The 25,425-nt window shown below is 43.7% G+C and overlaps 1 protein-coding gene across 1 annotated transcript in view; it reads right to left on the bottom strand.

Annotated features, from left to right (window-relative positions):
* LOC119186276 (uncharacterized) overlaps nucleotides 1–9,274 on the bottom strand; it is a 46,280-nt gene extending 37,006 nt beyond the window's left edge. Inside the window, exon 1 of the mRNA XM_075881916.1 lies at nucleotides 8,666–9,274. Coding sequence (XP_075738031.1) covers nucleotides 8,666–9,238 — 573 coding nt within the window. The 5' untranslated portion in view covers nucleotides 9,239–9,274. The remainder of the gene's footprint in view (nucleotides 1–8,665) is intronic.
* Between the last annotated feature and the right edge of the window lie 16,151 nt (nucleotides 9,275–25,425).

The raw sequence follows: 25,425 nt of genomic DNA, 5'->3' as shown, positions 1-25,425 counted from the left end.
CTTGCGAGTCACTGAAAACAAATATTCATTGGAAAATCTAAGAGATAAAAACCGTACACTTAGAATAACCTCTTTAAGATACCCACGCACAGCACCGGTCATGTCATTCGTGCTAACCACATATCCAGGTAAAGCCCGCATCAGTCTCATTTGGTACACTGCACGTAAAAAAGGGTCCCTTGTGTAGCAAAAAAAAGAACCTATTTACGACTTGGCGTATGAAAAGATGTGTTAAACCAAGCCCTCCGTGTTTCACTTTTCGAAACAGATTAGTTCGACTGCATCTCTCCCAGTTCGAAGCCCACACGAACACTGCGAAGATGGGATGGAACTTCTGTATGTTTGCCCTTGAACAATGCAGTACTTGCATCATATAACAATGTATTGAGGCAAAGAAAAGATTACAGACAGTCGCCCTAGCAAACACTGACAGATGATTACCGTTGCATCTATAAGCTTTCGTCCGGATTTCTTTCGCTTGTTCTTGCCAGTAGTTCTCATTATTTTTATAAAATTCCAGTGGCACTCCTAGGTACTTGACAGGTGTGGTCACCCATTTAACCTTGGCAACATAGTCTGGTTTTGACGACCCCTCTCCATGCCAAAAACCCAGACACTTTCCCCAGTTTACTAGACTGCCAGTTGCCTTGCCGACCCTTTTAACCACACTGATGGTAGTGGTAACACTATCTTGATCGGTACAACAAACAGCCACATCGTCGGCATATGCCAAAATTTTAACTTCGAATTCTTGTAATCTAAAGCCACGAATGCAACTGTTTTGATCTATTACGAAGCACAACGATTCTATATATAAACTGAAAAGTAGGGGACTCAGCAGACAGGCCTGTCCGACAGAACGCTTTATGTTAATTGTATCTCCTAGCGTCTTATTCATTACCAGTCGGGTTGTGCAGTTCCGGTATGCAATAGATACTCCATCTCTTATTACAAAACCAACGTTGGCATGATCAAGAATGGCAAGCAGAAGGTTGTGGGAAACACAATCAAAAGCTTTCACGAGATCAATCTGTAGAATGGCTACCCCTACTTGATTGGCATCGCTACACTCGAGCACGCAGCGTATCTTGTGTATATTAGTCACAATGGAGCGTCCCATAATCCCGCATGTTTGGTGAGGCCCTACCAATTCTTTGATTACTCCTTGAAGTCGCCATGCTAGTACTTTCATTAAAATTTTGTAATCACAATTAGTTAGTGATCTTGGTCTATACGAAGAAACTAATTTTAACTTCTCCGAGTGTTCTGTCTTAGGTATCAAAACTGTATGTGCTTCACTAAAGGACCTAGGCAGGCCATTAAGTTTATAAGCTGGATTGAAGACATCTGCAAGTACTTGGGATAATTCATTTTTTAACTCCTTATAAAACGAAGCACTAAGCCCGTCCGGCCCTGGAGATTTGCCAGGATTCATTTTATCTATAGCCCTTTCAACTTCCGTTGGCGTTAGAGATAGCTCTAAAGCTGATTTTGTGTTATCTGACAACTTCGCCATTCTGCTAAGGAACTCCTGCCTAAATGCCTCTGAATCAATGAGCGTGGTAGCGAAGAGTCCTTCGTAGTGTTTGCCAAAGGCTCGTCCTATGCTCTCATTGTCTGAACCTTTGATACCGTTGACTTCATTGGCATCTATATGATTTCGTCTGGCATGACTCTTCTCTAATCCATTCGCTCGCTTCGTCGGGCGATCATCCACAGTCATTGGTGTTCCTCTGGCTCGCACTAGCGCTCCGTGATAGCGTTCCTCCTCATATACCTCTATCCTCTGTTTGATACTCCGCAAATCATCACCATATACTCCAGGTTTTTCACATTCAAGAGCTGTTAGTCTATCAAGTGTTCGTCTAAGCTCTTTCTCATTCTTCTTAGATTCAAAAGATAGAACGCTAGATCTCTCTATTGCTTTTATTTTGATTCGCTGCTTGAATAGTTCCCATTCTTCTCCTATTTTGTCATTACACTCTAAGTTAATATTACTTATTTCTTTATTAACTGATGCGCTAAACGACTCATCCCTTAAGAGTTTACAGTTCATTTTCCACTGTTCCCAAGAAAAGGCGTTAATTTCTTTTTTTGACCCGATATTGCATTTTACAAGACAGTGATCGGAAAGGAAACTGGAACAACATTATAACTGCTACACTGGGATATCGCATCTGCAGTAAGGTAAAGTCGATCCAATCGGGCATTACATGTACCTTGAAAGTGGGTATACTTCACATCTCGGGAGCTATGCAAACACTCCGCTACATCTACTATTTTGTGTTCAATAATCACCTGTGCCAGGACATCACTGCTTCTATCTTTAACGTTGCGCCTGCTTGAGCTGTCACTTTCATTCAAGACACAGTTGAAATCACCCACAAATAAGAGTTTCCTACCGGTACCCATATGTTGTCGTAAATTGGAAAAAAAAGTCGATCTTTTCTGGCCAATAGTTGGAGCATAAACACATATAATGGCCATTCAGTGTCACAATAAACAATATCACACCATACTACTTAGCCTGAAGAGCAAGAAAAGATATTTTCTATGACTAATCCTGGCAGTTTTCTAACAAAAAGAACACATCCCTCTGATGTGCCTATGGCCCCGCCGTGGTGGTCTAGTGGCTAAGGTACTCGGCTGCTGGCCCGCAGGTCGCGGGATCAAATCCCGGCTGCGGCGGCTGCATTTCCGATGGAGGCGGAAATGTTGTAGGCCCGTGTGCTCAGATTTGGGCGCACGTTAAAGAACCCCAGGTGGTCAAAATTTCCGGAGCCCTCCACTACGGCGTCTCGCATAATCATATGGTGGTTTTGGGACGTTAAACCCCACAAATCAATCAATCAATCTGATGTGCCTATGACCTGGCTCACAGTGGCAAAATACCGTGATGTAAACTTAAGCACCATGCTCCCAGTCTCCTCCTCGTCTTCAACTTTCGTCTCCTGCACTGCAAGCACATCCAGACTTTCTTCCAATAACAACCGGTAGACTTGGCTTAATTTTGCTTCTTCTTAGAAACGAAGCCTCTATTATTCAGCGTGGCGAAGCTAAATGATACTTGAGGCGCCATTACAACCATGTGGAGGAGTTAGGCCCGGAGCATGGCGCTTACCTTGCACGTCTAGCGCTACGCTAGACGCCTCCAGGACCGGCCGACCGCCCGGTTTCATGGCAAGGTAGAATTGAATTGTTCTCAGCTTTCTTGTCCGTGGTGCCACCAGCTCTTGCTCTCATGCTGGTGCGTCTTCCAGTCTACGTCTTTGCCGGTGGTTCTTCCACGCTACTTGCACTGTTCTTGTCTCCCGTCTTCACAGGTTCTTCCAATGGTCTTTTATTGGATGGAACGTTACCGCTGGGCCAAGAGACGCGGCTGGCGTTGCACGTATTTCCGTCTATCTTCATGTCGAAACCAACGCTGCAGGAGGCACCATCGACAACTTGGCCTTGTTCCGACGCATGGGCAGACGCTCCGGCTACTTCACAGCCTGCGTCTGTCACTGCTTTGTCAGTTGTCTCGGTCGATACAGCTGCAGCACCTGGTCGAGTGTCCACAGGTGCCGGTGTAGATTCGTCTACTGATGTTGCAGATGTGCAGTTCAAATTTTCTGCGACTTGATCTCCGCAACCTTCAGCCGCGTCCTCTGCTTCTCTCACGTCCATAATGTGTTCTGACGCATCTTCGGCCTCCGCTGACGCGGTCACTGCGGCGTACAAACGGACGCATTCCGCGTCCCCAAGCCCGAAACGCCGGCAGCGAGAGCACCAAGACACCTTACACTCGTGACGCACATGTCCTGTTCCGCTGCAACGCAGGCATTGCATAGGCCGACCGGGGGCTACCACTAAGGCTAATTCACCGGCGACTCGTATCTGATAAGGCAGGTCCTCGACTTTCATACCGCTTTTCAGCTTAATGAAAACAGTGCGGGTCGTCGAATTCTTCTCATTTACTCCTTCCACACGTGAGCGTTCCCGGGTCACTTCTGTAACTTTCCCGAACGCTGCCAACGCCGTGCGGACATCTTCGTCCGAAACGCCGTGTAACAGCCAGTGAAGCCGCAGCCTCACCTTCTGCTCCTGAGGGTCGATAACGAGGCAGCGGCGTCCCTTGACCTGGAGTTCTTTCAGTTCAGTCAACCTCTTCGTCACCTCCTGGCTGTTAAAGGTGATGGCCCACACATGGTTGATCTGGTAGGCGCCCAATGCAATTACGTCGAGAAGCAGTCGTTCCTAGTTCAGGGCGTCTCGGAAATCTTCGACCTTGAAAGGCCTCACTCGAATATCACCGTGCAAAAACAGTGTGTTCATAACAATACATCCTGTTGGCAGATTCGGCAAGATGATCTCAAAATCCTTGTCACTTTCGTCTGTAATCCTGTTTCCGTGGCCACCAAGGACCGCCTTTGCCGCTCCGAGGGAGGCCATGATTCCTGCGTCCGACGCGTGCGAGGGCCGGCGAAAGAATGCACTGCGCCACACCAACATGACGTTGATTGTGTGTTAAATACTTAGTTGGCATACAAACTTACGGTTCAAATTAAGTTATGTTTGTCGTGTACACAACATAGACAAGCTCAATACCTGCTACTAAAAATTGCACATTTATTATTTATTTATTTATTTATTCATTTATTTAACATACCTTACAGGCTCTCGTTAGAGCATAGGGTAAGTGGGGCTTACAGAAAAAAAGAAAGAAAAATGAGAACGTATACAGTTCAAATATACAAATAAATGCAACATAACAGCGACACTAATCACAGTAATACTTAAGGCCCACACATGGGCCTTAAGTCTCCAAGTGTATGCACCTCCATACAAATGTCTATGAAATGATGCTAGATGTAATGAGAGAGTAGTTTCTCGCGGAACGCGTTGTTGTTAGTGAATGAAACTATCTCGTCGGGAAGATCATTTCACAGTGAGATTGCCTGTGGCAAAGCAGATAAGTTGAACGCGTGTGTTCTGCCAAAAATACGCTTAAAGCTGCGCTGATTTCGCATGCGTACAGACATGCGATCCGGTGTGTGTAGAGAGAAAGCGAATTGATTTCTGCTAATAATGTACTTGTGAAACAATACAAGGAGGGCTATCTTGCGGCGGATATCCAATGGTTGTAAACCGATCTCGTGTTTAATTTGAGATACACTGCTGTGACATTGGTAGTACTGAGTGATGAAGCGGGCTGCCCCGTTTTGAATGGCTTCGATCATCTGTATTGAATAGTTTTGATAAGGTGACCAAACTGGTGAGGCATATTCTAACTGTGGGCGTACGAATGGTAAATAGGCTAATTTGCGAACGCTCGATGTGGAGCAATGGAGATTTAGACGTAAATAACCTAGTGTTTTGGATGCCTTGGAACAAATGGAAGTTATGTAGGAAGACCATGAAAGTTTAGAGTCAATAATTACCCCTAGATATTTGTATGATGTGGTTCGAGATAGTTCACTATTTTTAATTTTGTATGAAAAAGTGGAAATCGAGGTTTTTCGGGAAACCGACATAATTTTACATTTTGAAGTGTTCAAGCTCATTAACCGCTTATTACACCAACTGCAAACGAGGTCTAGGTCACCTTGAAGGGCCTGATGATCAGAGGGAGATGTTATGGTTCGATAAATGACACAGTCGTCTGCAAACAGGCGTATACGGGATGAAATGTTAATCGGCAGATCGTTGATGAAGATTAAAAAGAGTAGAGGACCAAGGACGCTACCCTGCGGCACTCCTGAAGTGACTTCTGCGATATCTGAATGAGAATCATTTGCAAATGTGAGCTGTTCACGAAATGAAAGAAAATTTTGAAGCCATGATAGCGTTAAGCAGTCCAATTTAAGAGAGGACAGTTTGGAAATCAGACGGCAATGGGCGACACGGTCAAAGGCATTCGAAAAATCGAGGAAAGCGCAATCTCTCTGTGTGTTCATGTCTAAGTTAGTCTGTAGATCTGTCGTGAATTCAAGTAGTTGTGTATCGCAAGAGAAACCTTTCCTAAAGCCATGTTGGGTGGAACTAAAAAAATTGTTTCATTTAAGATGACTGTAAATGTGAGAAGCAATGATATGTTCAAGTAATTTACAGCTGATAGAGGTTAACAAGATGGGACGATAATTTTCAACCTGATCTTTACATCCTGCTTTAAATATGGGAATAACTTCTGCGACTTTCCAGTCCCTAGGAAGCTGACCGGTACACAAAGACTGTCTGAAAATGTGAAATAATATTTGAGAGGACATGGGAATTGTATTTTTTAGTATCTTTGAATTGATATTATCTAGACCACTAGAAGTAGAAACTTTGAGGTTGCTGATTAGTTTAGTGATGCCCTCAATGTTAATATCTATGGGTGCCATGAAAGGGTAATCAACTTCCGGAAACTCAGGAATGCTAGAATGATCTTCCCGTGTGAAAACAGAAGAAAAAAATGTGTTAAATGCAATCGCACACTGGTCTCTTGGGAGAGGTAATTGATTTTTGCCTTTCAAAGTAATATCTGTCACAGCAGAAGCAGGTGATAATTGTTGCCAAAATTTTCTGGGATTGCATTTTAATAATGATGGTAGGTCATGTATAAAATACTTGAGTTAAGCAGTGAATAACGCCAAAGTATAACTTTTAAGACATTCCTTATATGAATTCCAAGCAGAGGCACTGCAAGCGTGCATCGCGGTCCTATACAGCCTTTTTTTTCGATTTCTCAAAGTTCGCAAATATTTCTTAAACCATGGGTTTTTTTTATCATTAAATATGGCAATTTCAGGGACGTATTTGTCGACTAATAAGGTAATCTCCTCTCTAAACAATGACCAATTATCGTCGACGGTACGACTTGACAATGAGGGCAAGAATGTGCTGTGATAGAATTCTTCCAAGTCAGAATTCATACAACTATAATTGGCCTTACTGTAGTCTCTAATCACTTTTGTAGTTTTACCCACAACTTTGAGAGGAATGTTAATTGATAATTGAATGAGCTTATGGTCACTAAACCCTTCAAAGCAAGAGATTTCACCTACATTATCAGGATCTGAGGTAAGTAATAAATCCAAAATATTATTGCCCCGTGTTGGCTGGTTGATTATTTGAGCGAAACTAAAATCAAGGGCAAAATTCACAAAGTCGAGAGACATTTTTGAAGTGGATGAACAATTGATCCAATCAATTTGTGGTAAATTGAAGTCACCAAACAGATAGACATTATTAGTGCGGCATTTCGCAATAGCTGATGTGGTGCTGCTGCGAAGTTGATCTATAAATGATGGTTCAGAATCGGGAGGACGGTAACCTACGCCTACTAGTATTTTAGTGGCACAAATCGTGCACGTGACCCAGACAATTTCTAAGTTTGAGTTTGTATCGATGACAAAAGTAGGTATAGATTTTTTTATAACAATAAGGACACCTCCCCCACGTTTGCTTTGACGATCACGTCGGAAGACGTTATAATCGGCATTCCCGTGAAGAATTTCACTGTCATCAACATCCTGAGTAAGCCACGTTTCAGTGAGCAGGAGGACATCAGTTAGGCTATCTTCTAAGAATGAACAAATGAGATCACGCTTGTGCAGTAAACTGCGAATGTCAGTAAAGGAAACACATACAGCCGGTGCAGATTTACTCGGAATTTCTCTAGAGACATGCGCACGCCTATGTCTCAGCTATCTAGCAGACAGCTTGACAGCGTGAGTAGCACTATCATATATGTACGTTTTAGCGCCCATGCGCAGACGATCAACGACGAGCTTGTAGGGCTTGTTTTCACTTTTGGCAAATTCGATTAGCTTTCTTCTGGCTTGTAGCGTGGGTAAAAAGAAACCTTCGCGTACTGAAAATGTCGATCCCTTTAGTTTATGAGCTGAAGCAAGAACGCTCTGCTTATCTTTGAAAAAAGCAAATTTTGCTATTATTGGCCGGCATCTGCCAACAGTAAAGCGACCAAGTCTGTGAACTCGTTCAATTGCGCGGCACTTGTATTCTTCTGTAGTTTCTCCGAGCAAAATTTAATCACCTTCTGCTCAGATGCATTCCAGTCCTCGTTTTCATCATCTTCTATTCCAAAAAATAGCAAGTTACAGCGCCTGAGTTTGTTTTCCGTGTCATCACATCGGGATGTGATTTCCACGAGTTTCTTAGAGATGGAGGACATAGCGGAACTCGAAGTGGCATCTGTGGTATATGAGGAGTGTAGACTACCTTCCAGCTTCGACACCCTCTCTGAAAGAAGCTTTACCTCAACGTTCGTGTTTATATGGCCTTGTTTTATGCCCCTGACCTCCTCAAGTAAGGCAGTTTGAGTAGCTTCAATTCGACGCACTGTTTCGAGTACTGCACCATCCGATTTGGGCTCAAATGTAGGAGAACTGGTATTACCTTCGAGTACTGACACTCTCTCCGATATGCCTTTCAAATCAGCTTCTATGCGCTGTACAGTCGACAAAACACTACACAACCTATTTTCCATTTTGGCTCCAGGCCCGGGATTTAACTCGACGTCACCCGACAACACAAGCAACAACCCTAAGTACGCTGAGTGCACATTTGACAGGCAAGATAACACTCGTTTCATAGCACTGCAAAGTTCAGGTGGGCACGACAACGCAACGAGAAAGTAGTCATTGCTTTTGCAACATGAAGCATATGCGAAATAGCTAACCTGGAAAAGCAGCATATTTGAGTGCGCCGTTTTCGCTGCGGTGCCGTGCCCAAGGAAGGTTGGTCTCGGTGGGCGTATATATGTGTTCGCCGCGGTGCACATCCCAATGGACGCGTCACTGTACGACCAGGGTTGCTTGGCGAGGCTCGCGTTGTCGAATGAACTTGGCTGCACGGGTAGATCCAATGCTGCAGGCGCCAGTAGATCCATTCCGCTATTAATCCAAGCATTTGAAGTCGAAGCCAAGTTGAAGCAGGGCAGGACACAGGAGAGCATCGCCTGGAATAGCAGCATAGTTGAGTGCACCGTTTTCGCTGCGGTGCCGTGCCCAAGGAAGGTTGGTCTCGGTGGGCGTATATATGTGTTCGCTGCGGTGCACATCCCAATGGACGCGTCACTGTACGACCAGGGTTGCTTGGCGAGGCTCGCGTTGTCGAATGAACTTGGCTGCACGGGTAGATCCAATGCTGCAGGCGCCAGTAGATCCATTCGGCTATTAATCCAAGCATTTGAAGTCGAAGCCAAGTTGAAGCAGGGCAGGACACAGGAGAGCATCGCCTGGAAAAGCAGCATATTTGAGTGCGCCGTTTTCGCTGCGGTGCCGTGCCCCAAGCAACTGCGGCCTGTAATAAACACACGCAACGGCGGCCTGTAACGATTGCCACTATGTTAATGGCACTAGTGCTATTTTTTTTACAATTCACAACTTCAAGAAAAAAAAAACCAAGTGGACTGGGGAGCAGCAACAGTTTACCTGCGGGGTCTGCCAAGTTTATTATCCGTTTCGCGCTCGTTCTAAAGGGCAACATCTGCTCACGCTTTATGACGCTTCTAGACTCATTCCATAAATACGCCCACCTAATTTATTTGATTGAGTATTGGGATGCTTTTCGCGCAATGTAGAGGGCGGTCGCGCCAGCGCAATGCTGTAGCTCTTTCGCTAAAGCAACAATTACATAACGGCTTGGCTAAAACGAATGCAGTGTGCCGGAAACATTACGCTATCATATTGGTTCACCAAGCATACGAATTGCCACGTCTGAGGTCTCGTACAAAAGCTAGAGAAGTGCCGGCGAGTGCGACTGGCGGCTGTCGGTGAGAAGACACTTAATTACGTTCTCTGGGAGTGCTTTAATCGCGTCGCATCGACGTTTGTTGCTTCTTGAGCGGACACCATACACAATGAAAAATGCTTCATATAGGTTATTTGATGCCATGGCTGTGCTGTATTGTTATACCTAATTGTCGAAATCGTGTATTCTGAAACCCGGAAGCACAAATAACACAAGTGTACGGGCTTGGTCGGTAGGCCTAACCTTTGCTGGAAATTATGGTGGTAGAACATGTAGTGTACAGATCCCAGCTTAGTACACTATATAAATGGCCCGCCATTAAAAGCCCACCCATCATCTGCTTACTGCTTCCCAGCATTATCGCGATGGTTGGCAGAGCTTCTCCCCAGGCAGCACAGAAGGTTGGCCCAATATTGGGGATAGATCTGCATTGCCTGGCCCATGAACGGCCCAGTTTTCTCAACGTACCGCCAAGATTGGCTATGCCAGCCAAATAGAACGGCGACGTTGGACCAGCGTTGACAACGTACCCCCAATATTGGTTCTGCCAGCCGAATAGAACGGCTATGTTGGACCAGCATTAACAACGTTCCGCCAATGATGGCTGTGCCAGTCTATTAGATTGGTTATATTGGGCCAGCTTTCAGAACTTCCCGCCCATATAGGCTGTGCCGGCCTATTAGAACGGACACATCGGGCCATGTTGTACAAGTAGCAGCCAATATGGGCGGAGCCATCTAATAAGACCGGCATTATTGGCCCACCGTTTGAACGTTATTGCCGGCGTCAGCTGAAACGTCAACATCACGATGTCATTATAATAGAATTCGAGCCAATTTCTGCGTGTGCTGCTTTTTGGCGCTGTTCTGGCCCCAATTCACGCGCCGATTTTTCAAGTTAGAGAGAGAGATATATATCCCGGGCACAATATTAGAACTATCTTTTCGTCATTAAACCATGCCCCGCCGCGGCGGTCTAGTGGCTAAGGTACTCGGCTGCTGACCCGCTGGTCGCGGGTTCGAATCCCGGCTGCGGCGGCTGCATTTCCGATGGAGGCGGAAATGTTGTAGGCCCGTGTGCTCAGATTTGGGTGCACGTTAAAGAACCCCAGGTGGTCGAAATTTCCGGAGCCCTCCACTACGGCGTCTCTCATAATCATATGGTGATTTTGGGACTTTAAACCCCACATATCAATCAATCAATCAATAAATCATTAAACCATGCACAGCTCGTTGAAATGCATAATCGTTGGTTGAAGTTGTGCAAGGCAGACTTTTTAAGTGAGAAAAAATTACCGATCAAGTTTCTCTGGCAGACGTGACGTCCGATGCGGTGCTATCCGTACGTATGACGAAGCTGCTGCGGATACCCCTGTCTTACGCGTGCATGTAGACGTCGAATATCTGACGCAAATCTTATCGTATCATGCGTCGGGCTAGCTATCTACGCGACCTATTCGAATCTGTTTTGCGTTCACAGCACAGTACGGTTAACGGCACTTGCTGCTGCTTGACGCGTGGGAAGAGCGGGGGTCGTCAGTTGCGTTATGGTGACTGAATCATACAACATATGCAGTTGCCGTGATCTAACACACAGACGCGCGTGCGCACGCACGCACGCGCTTTATTCATACGACGACCACACGAATTCCCAACAACATCGCAGCGAACGGTTGGTAAGGTGTTGCGAAGTGTGTGGGCGTCATAGGGCACCCTGTTGGTGCCCAGCTCGTTGCGAACGCGAATTTCGGCGTGGAACGCATCTTTTTTATGTACTTTTTTTACGTGTGCCAAAACGGTAGGCTGCGCAATACGAGAAGTACGACACACAAAAAAAGAAGAAACGTGAATGCATAGGGCAAATTGTTAATAACAAAAAAAAAACACGCACGCTCACGCCACTGCAGTGGCGTGAGCATGCGTGTTTTTTTGTTATTAACGAAGCACATTTGCTTCCATAAAACATGACAGCCAAGAATGATGAAGTATTCATTCACATACAAATTACTATGAGTTGCTGAAACTCACGTGAAAGAACATAATAACATGCCAACCATCCAAAATAGAACGCCCGAAAAAGGAGCATAAATCAGTATTACAGCAGCTGAAAGCCTGCTAACAGCTGAAGGCAGTTATGCTGCTCTTCCATTCAAGTATAGTGTACATTGAGAAAAGATACTGAAGATACACCATCAGCAAATGACAAAAGCAATAGAGACAGAGCTTTCTCTTATAATACAAAAAGTCTTTAGCTGAGGAGGCAAATAAGTCATTGGCACACAATAAGTGCACAAAAAAAAGCTGTCGCACGAGGGTGTCAGCGCTTAGACAACACAGGCAAAAATACAGTAGACTGCAGAAGGGAAAACCCATAGCAAAAGTTACCATACTCCTGAGTTCTTTCTTTGCGTGCAAATGAAGCTAGCGTGAAGTTGAACACTAGATTAAAGCACCACAATCAAAATCTGGAAGTCAATGCTTTAGGAATAATACAAAGTACTGAAGAAGCATGCAAAGAGCATTCCTGTGAAATCAAATATAAAAAAAGACTGAAAGCTCTGTGGCCCTGAACAAGACAACACCACAACCAATCGAAGAACCGTTCGGACACACCAGCAGTTCTGGCCAACACTAAAAAGTCACAAAAACATACCTTTAATGCCTTTTTTACAAGAGAACTTCAAAAGAAATGTGCATACACCAATGCCAGAAGTATCAATGGAAGCTATTACTTATATTCAGCTCTTCATTGAAACACTGACAGAAGATACTTGTACCTGGATGCTTAATTACTTTGGTACAACTCAAGAGCGTCGACGCCAAGTGGCAAAAAAATTATGATGGAAGACTACAATGTGATCAAATGCACACGTCAACCACCAACCAAGGTCCTATGCTAGAGTGAATATCGCAAAAAGTCTTGAACGTCTAATGTCACTGGCTTATACTCAGCGTTCTCAATCAAAATCTTGACCTCCCACACAGCATACTATTTCAACAACCTGCCACCTCTCACCATGTCATGAAACAAGCTCGAGTATACACAAACCCTCCTCACCGTTAGGCAGTTAGATAGCTCCAATAGTGCTTCACTCTCGAAACACATAGACCAGGGCCGTAACTAGACGGGTAGTGAGGAGGTTCTGAGCCCCTGAAGTATTTTCATGCTCTGACTTTTCGTCAACAACAGCTTAATCTGGGCAAGTTGGTTCATCGTGGTTGGGTTCTAGTAACAGTGAGAGAAGTTCAGGAAGAGACAAAAAGGACAGGAAAGAGCGCTGACTGCCAACTAAATTTTATTAAAGGTACTACGCCCACTTTTTTACAGAGTACAAGAACAGTGCTCAGGGACAACGACACATGTGAGACCATGATAATATAATCTTAACTGAGAAAAGAATACTCTCTCTCCGAATGGATGAGCGAAGGTATACTGATGCACTGATCCATGGCCTTCCTGACAAGAAAATGCTTTCACAGTCTCTCTTTCATTTCATGTTCTTGCTTTTTTCAAAAACAGTGTTTTATGAAACATAGAACTGCACTTACATTCTTTACAGTGTATGGCCATGCGACTACCATAGCCATTCTTAACATTTTAAGCATGCTGTCTTGCTCAAACATTGGGGCATTGCCCAGTTTGTCTTATGTTTACGTTTCCACGTGTCAATAGTATCTCATACACAACATTATATTGGCATTCAGTATACCTATTCTCGTGACGAATGGTGAAATAATGGCTATTCCTGTTGCTTTTTAGTACACACACTTTTAAAAACTTGCAAGGGATGGCAAATAACAAGATAAAATCATATCGGCTCGCTATTTTCTTTATATTGTGAAACACCTTATGTACGTACGGTATAGCATGCAAAGATCTTTGGTCAATCTGTTTTTATTTTGGTCCTGTTTTGTTTAACTTGACTTTCTGCAGGAGGGTTTAGCACACGGGTGTGATGGTGCTGTTGGGATATCCAGCATGCTTTAGTCTTTTAATCTGGTTTTTAAGGCTTACCTCATCCTTGTGCTCACATGACTTCTGAAGGGTGGCCTCAATGCACGTGGTGGCAATTCCTCTGTGTAAATTGTGTAAATGTGTAATTATGTGTTATGATGTACTAAAAAAGATGTCCCAAGAATCAGAATAAGTGACAGTCAAAGTTTTTGTCACTGCCTTTATACAAATACCAGTTTATTTGTTGCCTCCTGCAGTATTTTAGGGCCTCTTATATAGATAGGATGTTTTCTCACTTTTATTACATTTTTGTATTGATGATGCCTTATGCTCAGGAGGTAGAATGTCGTTATGTTCTTTCTGATAACTTCTAGCTTCTGAGCAAAGATAATGTTTCAGAAAAAAGAAAAAAAGGCTAGCATAATATTAAGACATGGGAAGAAAGCAGAGTTTATCAAAAATGAATGCATTAGTTGGAAATCAGAAAAAAAGATGGATGACAGGTCAGTAATGTCAATTAATTTATATTAGGACACATGAAATGTAGCAGAGGGTGGCAGGTGATTAGTTCCAATGAGATCGAGAAATTATCAGCCATAATATGAAATTGGCTCATACAGGACAGGGAACATTGATTGGGCTTCCACCCTGCAGTGGACATAATATAGGCTTAACGCTAAAAATGAGTAAAGCCTGTGAAATTAATGCTCCATGAAATGGGCAGTACTGCACAGATTGCTGTGCTAGACTTCCCATTTTGCATGTTTTTACCAGCTTATCCTGCTCGCTGTTCAGACACAAAGCTTCACCAGAAAAACAATGTTATACTTGGTGAGGATAATGCCAGTGAATCCAGTGTTTTATCTACACCTTTCCTTGCTTAAGTCCTCCTCCAAACAATACGATTTCTCTTGGAAATGTTCTGCTTACAGCACACCAACCGATCAAGTGAAACAACTTTATTGGGGTCCTGCAGGACGCGCCCTAGTGTGCAATCACCATTTCACTTCACGTTACAACATACTGGTGGTAAAAATATTCTCTGGCAGGGTACAGAAGTGCATGCACTGAGCTAGCTTGTGCAGCGCGGTCTATTCCAGAGAGCTGAACCTATATTTGGCACAGAATATTGTAACCACACGATGCTTGCACAGATTAAATGTGGCCACACATAGCAACTTCTGAGCTTTTTTATGAAATGATCTCGCAGTATCTGAAAACATTTGTTTTTTTGTTTACTTCATAGTTCCCAGTGAAATATTTCTCTTGTTCCTCTCATTGAATAATGGCATTTGGTGTGACTAAGGTGTTCCTCATGCCTCACTATGAGATCAGAAAAACGATTCTCCTTGAAATTGCTTCACAAGCATTTTCTAAGGTATTGAATGACACTGCTTGCACATGTACAAACATTTGCTAGTTTTATTGAGGGTTGATGATAAAGGGAATCAGTTGGTGCATCCAAGCCGAACAGAGATTGACTGGCCCTGAAAAGGGCCGTTTAGTTATATATCTTGCAGCTTGTTTCAGGTAGACAGGGCTTCATTCTGTAGAAATGGTAACTCATCACACTGGTTCCCCAGCATGAAGAACATAACTTGATGCTAACACTGACTCAGATGTTCTGAAATGTCTTAGAGGGTACATGAAGGCTGGGTACAAGAAGGTTGCAGTTATACTAACTGTACAGTCAGCATGCTTGTGTGATATGTGCATAGCTGCATCAAAGCTACGTGTGAGAATTGCGTGAACAGCTGAAAATCTCAATGGCAGCATAGCTTAAGAAGTCTGTCAGTCCTTTTTTGCCAGTTTCCAATATCATCCTTCCCTTTTCATGCATCTTCTTTCAATATATCTGGGGTTTTAATTCCCAAAACCACGATATATTAATGAGAAGCAAATTTTGAACATTTGGTGTTCTTTAACATCTTCACTTGTTCGCAGCGCAACACCAGAAACACAGGACAGGGAAGGAGCAAAAGAGAAAGAAAAGATGGCGCCGACTCTGAAAAAGACGGCACTGACATCATGACACGCACATGTCGTGATGTAAGCTGCCCAAAGAGCGGCTTCCCGTGAGAATAGTGAAGAATTGGGAATAGGATCTACCAGTAAGGGCTTTGTGTGCAATTCACAAACAGTGCAAAAGATCCACCAGGGGTGAACCACAGGTACATGGTGCACTCTGGTTGAGAGAGAGCAGAGTAAAACAGATGTGCCAGACAGGAGATTATAAATGGTTTTGTGTGGAGCTGGTGCCAGACCGAGCTCTGATTAAGCGTAAGGGAGTATTGAGCGCCAGGCCAATATTATCCCAATCCTGTGATGGGGTGCAATATGATGACAGGTGCGAATTCTATTTTCTCTTTTTTCCATGGGTTTAGGGAAATAATTTTTCAGGGATCAGATGAAAATACCTCCGACATACATAATAACATGCTTATTCTTGGGCGTACTCATGCCTAGCCACCAGATTGGGGAAAAAAGGAATGTTTCCCGAAATGTGCGATAAAGTGTTTGGTGCTACGCCTTGACGGAAGTATTGATAGGTGCTTTGGAAATCGGTACGCCATTTCTGTAATCGTTAAATATGCAACTGCATGTGCCACTGTTAGGGATAGCGTGACACTCCCAGCCATTTCGGGTAAGCCGTTTTAATCTACATGAAGATGTTAATGAGCCCGTTCTCCATCACAGCAGTAGCTGTGGCCATTCCTTCAACTAGGCCTACTGCAGCGCCAACTAAACGTCTGCATGAATTTAGCGCTAGTACCGTACATATTAATCAGCACGTGCCTTGGGTTCACTTCGATGGTGTTGTGAATTCATCTTGCGTGACAATGGTTTAAGTTGCATGCGTGCCTTAATCATTATTGCAATAGGAGACCATGATTTATCGTCACGCATGGTGTTGCTTAGCTCGGTCCTCAGTGTTCGAAGCAGGTTCCGCCTTGTGAGTGCATGAGAGAGGCACAAGAGTTGATTTCTGCTCTGTGTTTCTATGATTCCCTAGCCTGTATTATACAGGAAGCGGATAGTGCTGGTGTGCGTCAGCTGCCTCGGTGCGCTCTCAACCGCCTGCCTGGTAAGACTGATAGCTCATTCTATCAGCGCCTTGTCGTACTCCCTCCTCACACTGCGACATGTAATCCACTTGGAGGACATGATGACGGAACAAGATGATACGAAGCGCAAAACCGCAATGTTTGCAAGCCAAGACCCGAGCAAACAATTCAACGGTGAGGCCAGAAAATCTACCTGACTAGGCCTGGAGCAACAAGCCAGAGAGCATATTCTTGGCTGGATAGATGGATGGATGTGGCTGTACCCTTTAGATCGGGCGGCGGCTAACGTCACCTAGCCATAATGCTTAGTGAACTAACCACTAGATTTTTTCCCCTTTAATTAGTAAAGTTGGACGGGTACTTTGAAGTGAAGGGTTTAATTTTCAATCGTGCCTTGACTTTAGCCACCAATCAGATAACCTCCTTCTAGTTAAGTCTACCCGTTTAAAGTCTATTTTGCCCTCCCTGTCCCTAAACACCAGTGCTTTGAAAAACTCTGCGCCATCATCTTGAACTATAAGGTGAAGCCCTTTACAAAGCATTGTCAAGTGTTCGGCAGTTTTTTCTTTTTCTTCGCACGCACTGCATATTGTGTCTACCTCTTCATATATTGCCCGATATGACTTGGTTTGCAATACTCCCGTCCTGGCCTCAAACAGTAGAGAACTACCCTGAGTATTATCATAGATTCTTTCTTTGGCAATTTCCTGCTTAAAAGTTCGATAGATCTCTAGTGCGGACTTCTTAATCATGCCAATTCTCCACATGTCAGTCTCCGTTTCCTGCAGTTCCTTTTAACCGATAGTTCTTTCTGGTTTGGCCACCTGCTGTTTTCTAAGTATTTACCAGTCAATTTCCTGGTTCGCTTCCTCCATTTTGTATTGACATTCTTCATGTACAAGTAGCTGAAAACCTTCATAGCCCAACGCTCCTCCCCCATTTCTCTCAATCACTTCTCAAATTTTATCTTGCTGCTAGCTTTCCTGCCATCAAATGATGTCCATCCCATATCACCTTGTACTCCCTGGTTTGGTGTATTCCCGTGAGCTCCTAAAGCAAGCCTACATATTTCACGTTGCCTAATTTCTAATCTTGCTTGAACTTCTGACCTCATGCACAAGACCGCGTTGCCGAACGTCAGCCCAGGAACCATGACCCCTTTCCATATTATTCTCACACCATTATGCCTATTGTAATTCCACAGTGCCCTATTTTTCATTACTGCTGCATTCCTGTTATCTTTAGTCGTCACGCATATTTCGTGTTTCCTCAGGTACTCGGTCCCATTGCTTATCCATACGCCCAGTTATTTGTATTTATCTGTTATCTCTAGCGTGACTTCCTGTATTCTAAGCTCACTACCTTTGTTATCATTAAAAATCATGACTACTGATTTTTCCTAACTGAATCTAAAATCTAACCTATCTCCCTCATTACCGCAGATGTCCATCAACCTCTGAAAATCTTCCTTGTTGTCGGCCATTAGCACTATATCATCTGCGTAGATTAATGCTGGTAGTGCCTGATCATTGAGTTTTCCTTGTTTGACTAAAGAGAGGTTGAAGCCAAGTCCCCTTGCCTCTAATTTGGCCTCTAATCCTTGTAGGTACATCATCAATAAAAAGGGTGACAGTGGGCACGCCTGCCTAAGTCCACGTTTCACCACTGTGGGCTTGGATACCTGTTTTTCCCACTTTTTGACTACCTTGTTAGTTTTATGGATTTCCTTTAAACGATTAGTGACTCCATCTTTTACACCCAGTGTGTCTAGTATTCCCCACAAGTCCTCTTGAACCACGCTATTGTACGCTCCCTTGAATTTCTGCAGGCCGGTAGGAAGCTTCACAGCGCAGCGCCTGATCTTGGGAAACGGCGCAGCCATGCAGGCAGGGCATTCAATTCCCTCCCTATTTTTTGTATACTACTGTCCTTGTGTACATCGTAGAACACATAACAGTAATCATAGCAAACAGATCATTGATTCGGGTAGGCTTGGTGTTTTTATTTAAAATGGAACAACGAGGAAGCTGCTGAAGCTCGTGCCTGTATACAGCTGCTTTATATAGAGATGAAACTTTAACGAAAAAAAAATGTAATGATAAACAGTAGGCTCATAACAAACAACATTTCTCTGAGGGTGCATGGAATATATGTCCCATGCAAGGCTATGCATTGCAGTCCTTACTGCATTAATTATGTACACGTACTGCAGGGCATGCAAGTGTATGCAGACACACGCTGACGAAATGACATTTTTTGCTACATACAAACGTGCACCGCACCAAATAAGACGCACGTGTTTGTATAGTCAGGGAACACTCGTGAATATTGACGAAATCACACAGCTCGCTTACAGTATAAAACAAACACAATTGCGAACAATAAAATGCGACGCTGTTTAAAGAGGCGGACCCAGGTTACGAGGAGAATTATCAGTATGGCATACACACCACGTGTCAAGCTTTTGCAACATCTAAAGAGACTAAATATGGAAAGTTGCCTTTGTAAGTTAACATGACAGTACCAAATGGAGAAGCCACACGAGAGAACAATTCATCGTGGGCTAAAGAATGTGTTTTAAATATTATACACAGCTTTGCAAGATAATATCGACGAGTTTTACTCGTCTAGGTGTGGGAGGTGTAGGCCTGATAAATTGCGATGTTGCTTCAGAGCCTTTCTTTCGTAATATTGCAATTTTATTCAACTCTTTCAAACGCGGCACCGTAAATTTCTACTGGGTGCTCGAACACGGCAAGCAGGTCGCGGGGCAAAATCTTTGTAACATTTTATTACCGAAAAAGCGATACTAGCAATGCTTGAGCTGCACTTGCTGTTTTCTACATTGTAGCCTCCTCAATCTCATCACTGTGATCAGGAAACAGAGAGGAAAAGTACAGCAGTAGTACGTAGAGAAATATTAAATTTCAAGCCCTTTAGCAATATCATCTAAACAAATTGCCAGTTCACTGTTGAATTCTCGATGGAAACAAACAGCTGATCAGGGACGCAAGCTTGGCTTGGCACTGGCTTGGCCGTTCATACAGAGCCAAAAGCCGCTGCAGGAAACTGGATTGCGGATCTTATTGAGACAAAATATTTTATACATTTTCGTTTTCTTTGTTTCATTTCTCTAATTTCTCTTGTGATGGCGTGGACCGCGCTTCGTGATCTCATGTACCGGCGCACTGTTTTTAAGTTTAGTATGGCGCACGATATTACATGATTGCGTGCTTTAATTTAAAAAGGTTCGCGAGTATGGCCGCAACACTGCAATGTCGGGAAGAGGCACGGGGAAGAGGATAGTAGTAGAACCAGTAGAAGCTGCATGCCCCGGGTGGAGTGACTGATGCCCAGATAGAGGAATGTCAACCCGATGCCTTTTGTGTTGGCCGTTCTGGCAGTTCCGCCGACTTTATAGAAAGAGACGACCCCGTCGCTTGTCCTCTTCTCTTTTCCTTCGGGCTTCAGCGACAACATTGACAGACGACGTGTTCGACTTCACCGTGCACGTGAGTATAGGTTGGTTTTTCATTCCAGTGAATTCTTGTTCAGATTTGCAACTTGTCGACTTCATCCTGATCACCTATCACCGGCAATAAGTCACATACGTGTGATATTTAGGTGAAATAAATGATAATGCACATTTTCTGCTCCATTTACGTGACTTAGCTACACCAGGACATGAGGTAAAGCCTTTGTCGCCTAGCCACTAGCAGGCAAGATCGATCACTCGCATCCTTCAGTTCGCGAATCAACGCGCCTGCCTTAAAATTAGTAAGCTGCTCGCAAAGAAATCTTACCGAGGCAATTTTGTTTTCTGTGAACAATGCACCGTAGATTTGTCTTGAATAACAAAAAAAACTTGAAAAATAAATGTCGCGACCTTTTAGAAAACGCCGTGTCTAAAAGCTAGACGCGGCATTTTGTAAAAGGCACATTAAATTCAGTATGTTTTCGTAGTTTCTGCTTGAAATTATTATTGTCTATGAATTTCATGGCCCAATCTTTTGCTTTGGCTGAAAATCTCGGCGGCAAAAACTTTGTTCAGTGTCCCTTTAAGGGCAGGTGTAGATGCCATCATTTCAGTCGCAAATCTTTTTGCTAGTCGGTCGGCTGGTTAACAATAAGGGTACTAACTAGAGTTCCAGATTTCATCAGCAACACATCGTCATGGCTTCATCAGATGCTGCATTATATACATTCTCTCCTCGTTTTTAAATAGGTGTACCGTATGGTACACTGTTACAGGAAACAAGCGAGCTCATGGACAGTGAGCCATGTTGTGCTAACTGGCAGCGAGGCTTGTGAATGGGACGCATGCTCATAGAATCGGGGTGCGCCCAGTTTTGTCTGCCATTTCTCCGCCTGTACGCATGACAGCATTGGAAAGCGCATCCGTATTTTAGCTGCGCAATTTATCTAGCCCAGTGCCTCCTGCTTCAGGGATTTCTTGTCAGCACAACAAATGCATGATTTTAATCGTTGCTGCAGTGTTTCGCAAGTTGTCACCGTAAAGCACATCATATTTTTCGCATAATGCTCGCTGCAACTAGCAAGTTTCGATGACTCAAAATGCTGTTCAGGTCTGATGTAGCAAACATTTTAAGCTCGTCCTCGTGACCATGAAATATTGGTTTATTAAATAATGGAAGGCAGAGTTGGTATCAGTTGATTTACAGTGTGAAAATGAAAAGTGCGAAGGACCGTGCCTCGCAAGTTAGCCCCGAGAGCATGAGCAGAGAAGTAGCAGATGAGGATGCTCATGCGCTGCATTTCCAAATCTCACCAGCACTAATGCTTGACGGACTTCTGGCCAAGCACTAGCGTGTTCTTTCTGAAACAGGACTTTGGCCCTGTGAGCAAGTTCTTGAAGGGCAGAAGTAAAATGTAGAATGGGCCCCCTAATTGCACCCATCCTTGAACTATTGGGCTTATGAATTAGTGCCCTTTTCAAAATACAACTATTCTGAGCTATAATTTGTGACAGAACAGTGCACGAAGTTTAAAAATGGGAAAAAAGTCTTTAAATGTCCCCTTTATACATAGTGTTCTTGTGATGTCACTTGTGCCGTTGTCGCCCTCTCCTGTCATGCCCGGGTAACTCCCTGGGTACCTACGGCAGTTCACGTGCTGCAGTGCGGTTTGTTGGGGCCTCGTCATCTGTTGCTGTGAACGATGTGGAAGCATTGTGGTTTTTTGTTGTCTTATTCTAACGAGCTCATTGGATTAGGAAGGCCTCGCTCGTTCACTCAATACAAGACCAGATAATCAAGATGTGCGACACATATACCAGCCACGGCGTACACCGGCTGCCCGCCACAACCTATGAGGGCCTATTATCTTGCTTTCACTACAAATTGCCTGGCCCAAAAACAAGTGAAAGCTCAAAATCTCTCGAGCCGCAATTTTAAGAGTGGATGTGTGAAGCGCAGCTGCTCCCATCGAAAACTAGTCGGGCAGAGCTAGGAAAGTTTACAAGAGATATAATAATATGAATATATTGTCACGGCCTACGCCACCAAGGTAGCAATGCCCCCCCCCCAAGTGTTTTAAACAGTGCTGATGTTGAGCTTGAGCCTCTTTGATTGCAATTTGTGGAAATAGTCGAGGAAAATATTATACAAGGCAGATAGCGACTTTGCGTGCTGTGTGCCGCGGTAATGCCAGTCATCACTTTATTTTCGCGTATGCTTTAACACACTTTTAACTTTGTATTTTGCTTTTGTTGTACGCTAATGTACAGTGGAGTCACTGAACATGATAGAGACCGTGTATAGAATTAATTGACTAGTAAAAAAAAATCCTGACGCCCAACTTGAACCTGAACCGATCGGCTATACTTCAAAGTGAACTAATATTGTTTCCCATTCTTTATAGTTTGTTTCAATGCAATACCAAATCTCCGCGATCGCCATCACGATTTTAACCGCCTTCCTCGCCATCATGATTTTAACTGCGGACAAGTTTGTATGTACAGTATCTTGGTAAGCTATATCTGTTTGCAGGTAAATACTTGGCTTTGGCACTTACCCGTAATGAAGTTGCACCTGAAGATGCAAATATTGCAAAGTTTCTTCAAGTAGGTTTTGTTAATCTGCACCAGCCAAATACGCTGGTACTTTTAGGAAAATCGGAATGTGCGTTCTCAATTTCCGGTTATAAGTTTCAGCGAAGAAACACCCTAAGCTCTGCTCCCTCTGCGTGGACTACTAAGTCAACTTGCCTCACTAGCAGCTCATAATTTCTCAAACTTGCATCGTGAGGCAAAACTAAACGGGTGCAAGCACGAGGAGACAACATGACAGTTGTAGGCGATAGATTCGGTTGGTGCCCGGGCATGTTGGTGGCGCATTTCGGAAGTGACAAAAAGGCGCTGCGAGATGCACGTACACACTTTGTATAATTGCTGTATTGGACAGCAAACTTTTATTCTTATCTGAGCAGTTTTACCAAAGGAAGCTTCATCATATGGCGTGATAAATGAAGCGAATCCACAGGTTGAACCACATCATAGCCTCGCTGTGCTTTTGTACTTTTTTTAGCTCGCCAAATTTATTGACGGATAAGGCAGCACTTGTTTTTTTACCATATGATCATCTCCGGTGTGCTGCTGCCTCAATATTTCAAATTCTAAGCATTTACACCATTGTATGCTAACTTTTCCTTCAAAGTGAGACAAGCCACATGTGTATCGTAGATCAAGAAGCATGCCAGTTTTACGTACTTGCAAGGTAAAGATCAGAAATGCACCCTTTGATCAAAAATACTAGTTTAATGGTGCATATACATAGCAGAGCACCTGTGGCACCTCGGGAACAAGATAATGCCACATATGTTACAAGAGATAATTAAAAAAGACAGGGGACGTTCCGTGAACCAATAGAAACAAAAATAAAATGGCACGTGGCAGCGAGCGAAGGCGGCAAGGGGGGGGGGAGCCCGTGGGACTTCAGCGGATGAACGTAAGGTGTGTGTTTAATACGTGGAAGAAAAAAAATTCAAAATTTTGGCGACTGAAATGAGGGTGACTTAGTGAGTGCGCTCATGACGAGAGTAAACACGGTTATTATTTTTTTTTTCAAATCTCTTTTGAAAGCCACAAAAAATCTGTATGTGGTGCAGCCTAACAGAAGTTCCTTGAAGGCAAATTATGCATTCGTCGTTGTACAAAGGCCTTTTTTTTTTCATGCGCACCATCCCCGTCGCGGTGGTCTAGTGGCTAAGGTACTCGGCTGCTGACCCGCAGGGCACGGGTTCGAATCCCAGCAGCGGTGGCTGCATTTCCGATGGAGGCGGGAATGTTGTAGGCCCGTGTGCTCAGATTTAGGTGCACGTTAAAGAACCCCAGGTGGTCTAAATTTCCGGAGCCCTCCACTACGGTGTCTATCATAATCATATAGTTGTTTTGGGACGTTAAACCCCACATATCAATCAATCGATCATGCGCACCATAAATAGTGCTCAAAATTTAATTGCATATGTTGTTTTCATCCTCGCTGTATTCCGTGCTGTTTATGATGTAAAAAAAAAGTAGCACGCTGAAGTGGTGCTGCTTTTGGGCAACAGTTGAAAATGGCGGGGTGCATCAATGTGGAATACTGCCGCTGACACTCAAATCACTCTTGTGGTCACCTACCACTGTTTGCAGCATGTGTTGTGTATACACAGCTACATATTTCCTAGCTAGAAAAATTTGATTTTAGGTGTTTCACGCCATTTTCCATGTAATTATTTCACAATTGCACACACTGATCAGCAGGCTTTCAATTGCGCTGAAGGACACAGGTGCCATAAAATACATAGTCGATTCTTTCAAGAAACCGTATGTAAAGGCTGAAGCTTCATGCGTACATACACACACACATACCATATTGTTTTTTGTACTTTATGAAAGCTGCGAAGGTCTCATGTGCCTCCAAGCGTAACCTGTCTTATTTATTCTCCATCACCACAAAAGTTTTGTGAGTTTCAAATAAAAGTACTTTGCGCATGGCCACTTTTGGGTAATTTTTTTGTGTAGGTGTTATTTGAGCAGCCTACAGTGTTTACTTTATAAGCCTGTATGTATATGTTGCATTATAAGGATGCAGAATGTGTGTAGCTGTACAATATAGATGAAGTGTAAAAATTAAGTGTGTCTATTGTAGTGTTCTTGCAACCAATGTTACCCCCGTATTCTAGAACGTCCCTCCACTCAACGCTTCACCTTCACTTGAGATGGCTGATGGGAGCGCCGCCTTTAAGCAGAGAAAATTGCTGCATGTCAGCAATAATCTGCTGTGATTCTCGAGTAGCGCAGCGTCGCTTTCAAACGAGCAGTGGCACAGTGCTCAACTCTGTCAAGTGAAGGGTGAAAGTCGAGTCGGGGAGCGTTTATGAATATGGGGGTTAGTTTTGTTGTCTTGTTAACCTGCCATTAACACTGGATTGATTCTACTTTGCTCTAGCTGTACAATGCTCTCCAAGGCTCAAGGAGGCACCGCACGGGGAAGGCTCGGAGCAAACCATGCGTGAGTTTCCTTTCATGGTTACACTATGCACGTATTAAGTGATAGACTTTAATGTATGCTATTTGTATTGTGCAGGTTTTTGGGGACATACAACTTCCAACACTTATATGTTCTGACGAAAATCACGCAAGAATGAGAGAAGCTTGTGCAAAAAT

Source organism: Rhipicephalus microplus, chromosome X (genome assembly GCF_043290135.1).
Source record: "Rhipicephalus microplus isolate Deutch F79 chromosome X, USDA_Rmic, whole genome shotgun sequence".
In the NCBI taxonomy this organism is placed as follows: Eukaryota; Metazoa; Arthropoda; class Arachnida; order Ixodida; family Ixodidae; genus Rhipicephalus; species Rhipicephalus microplus.
This window is presented reverse-complemented; position numbering and strand designations above follow the sequence as displayed.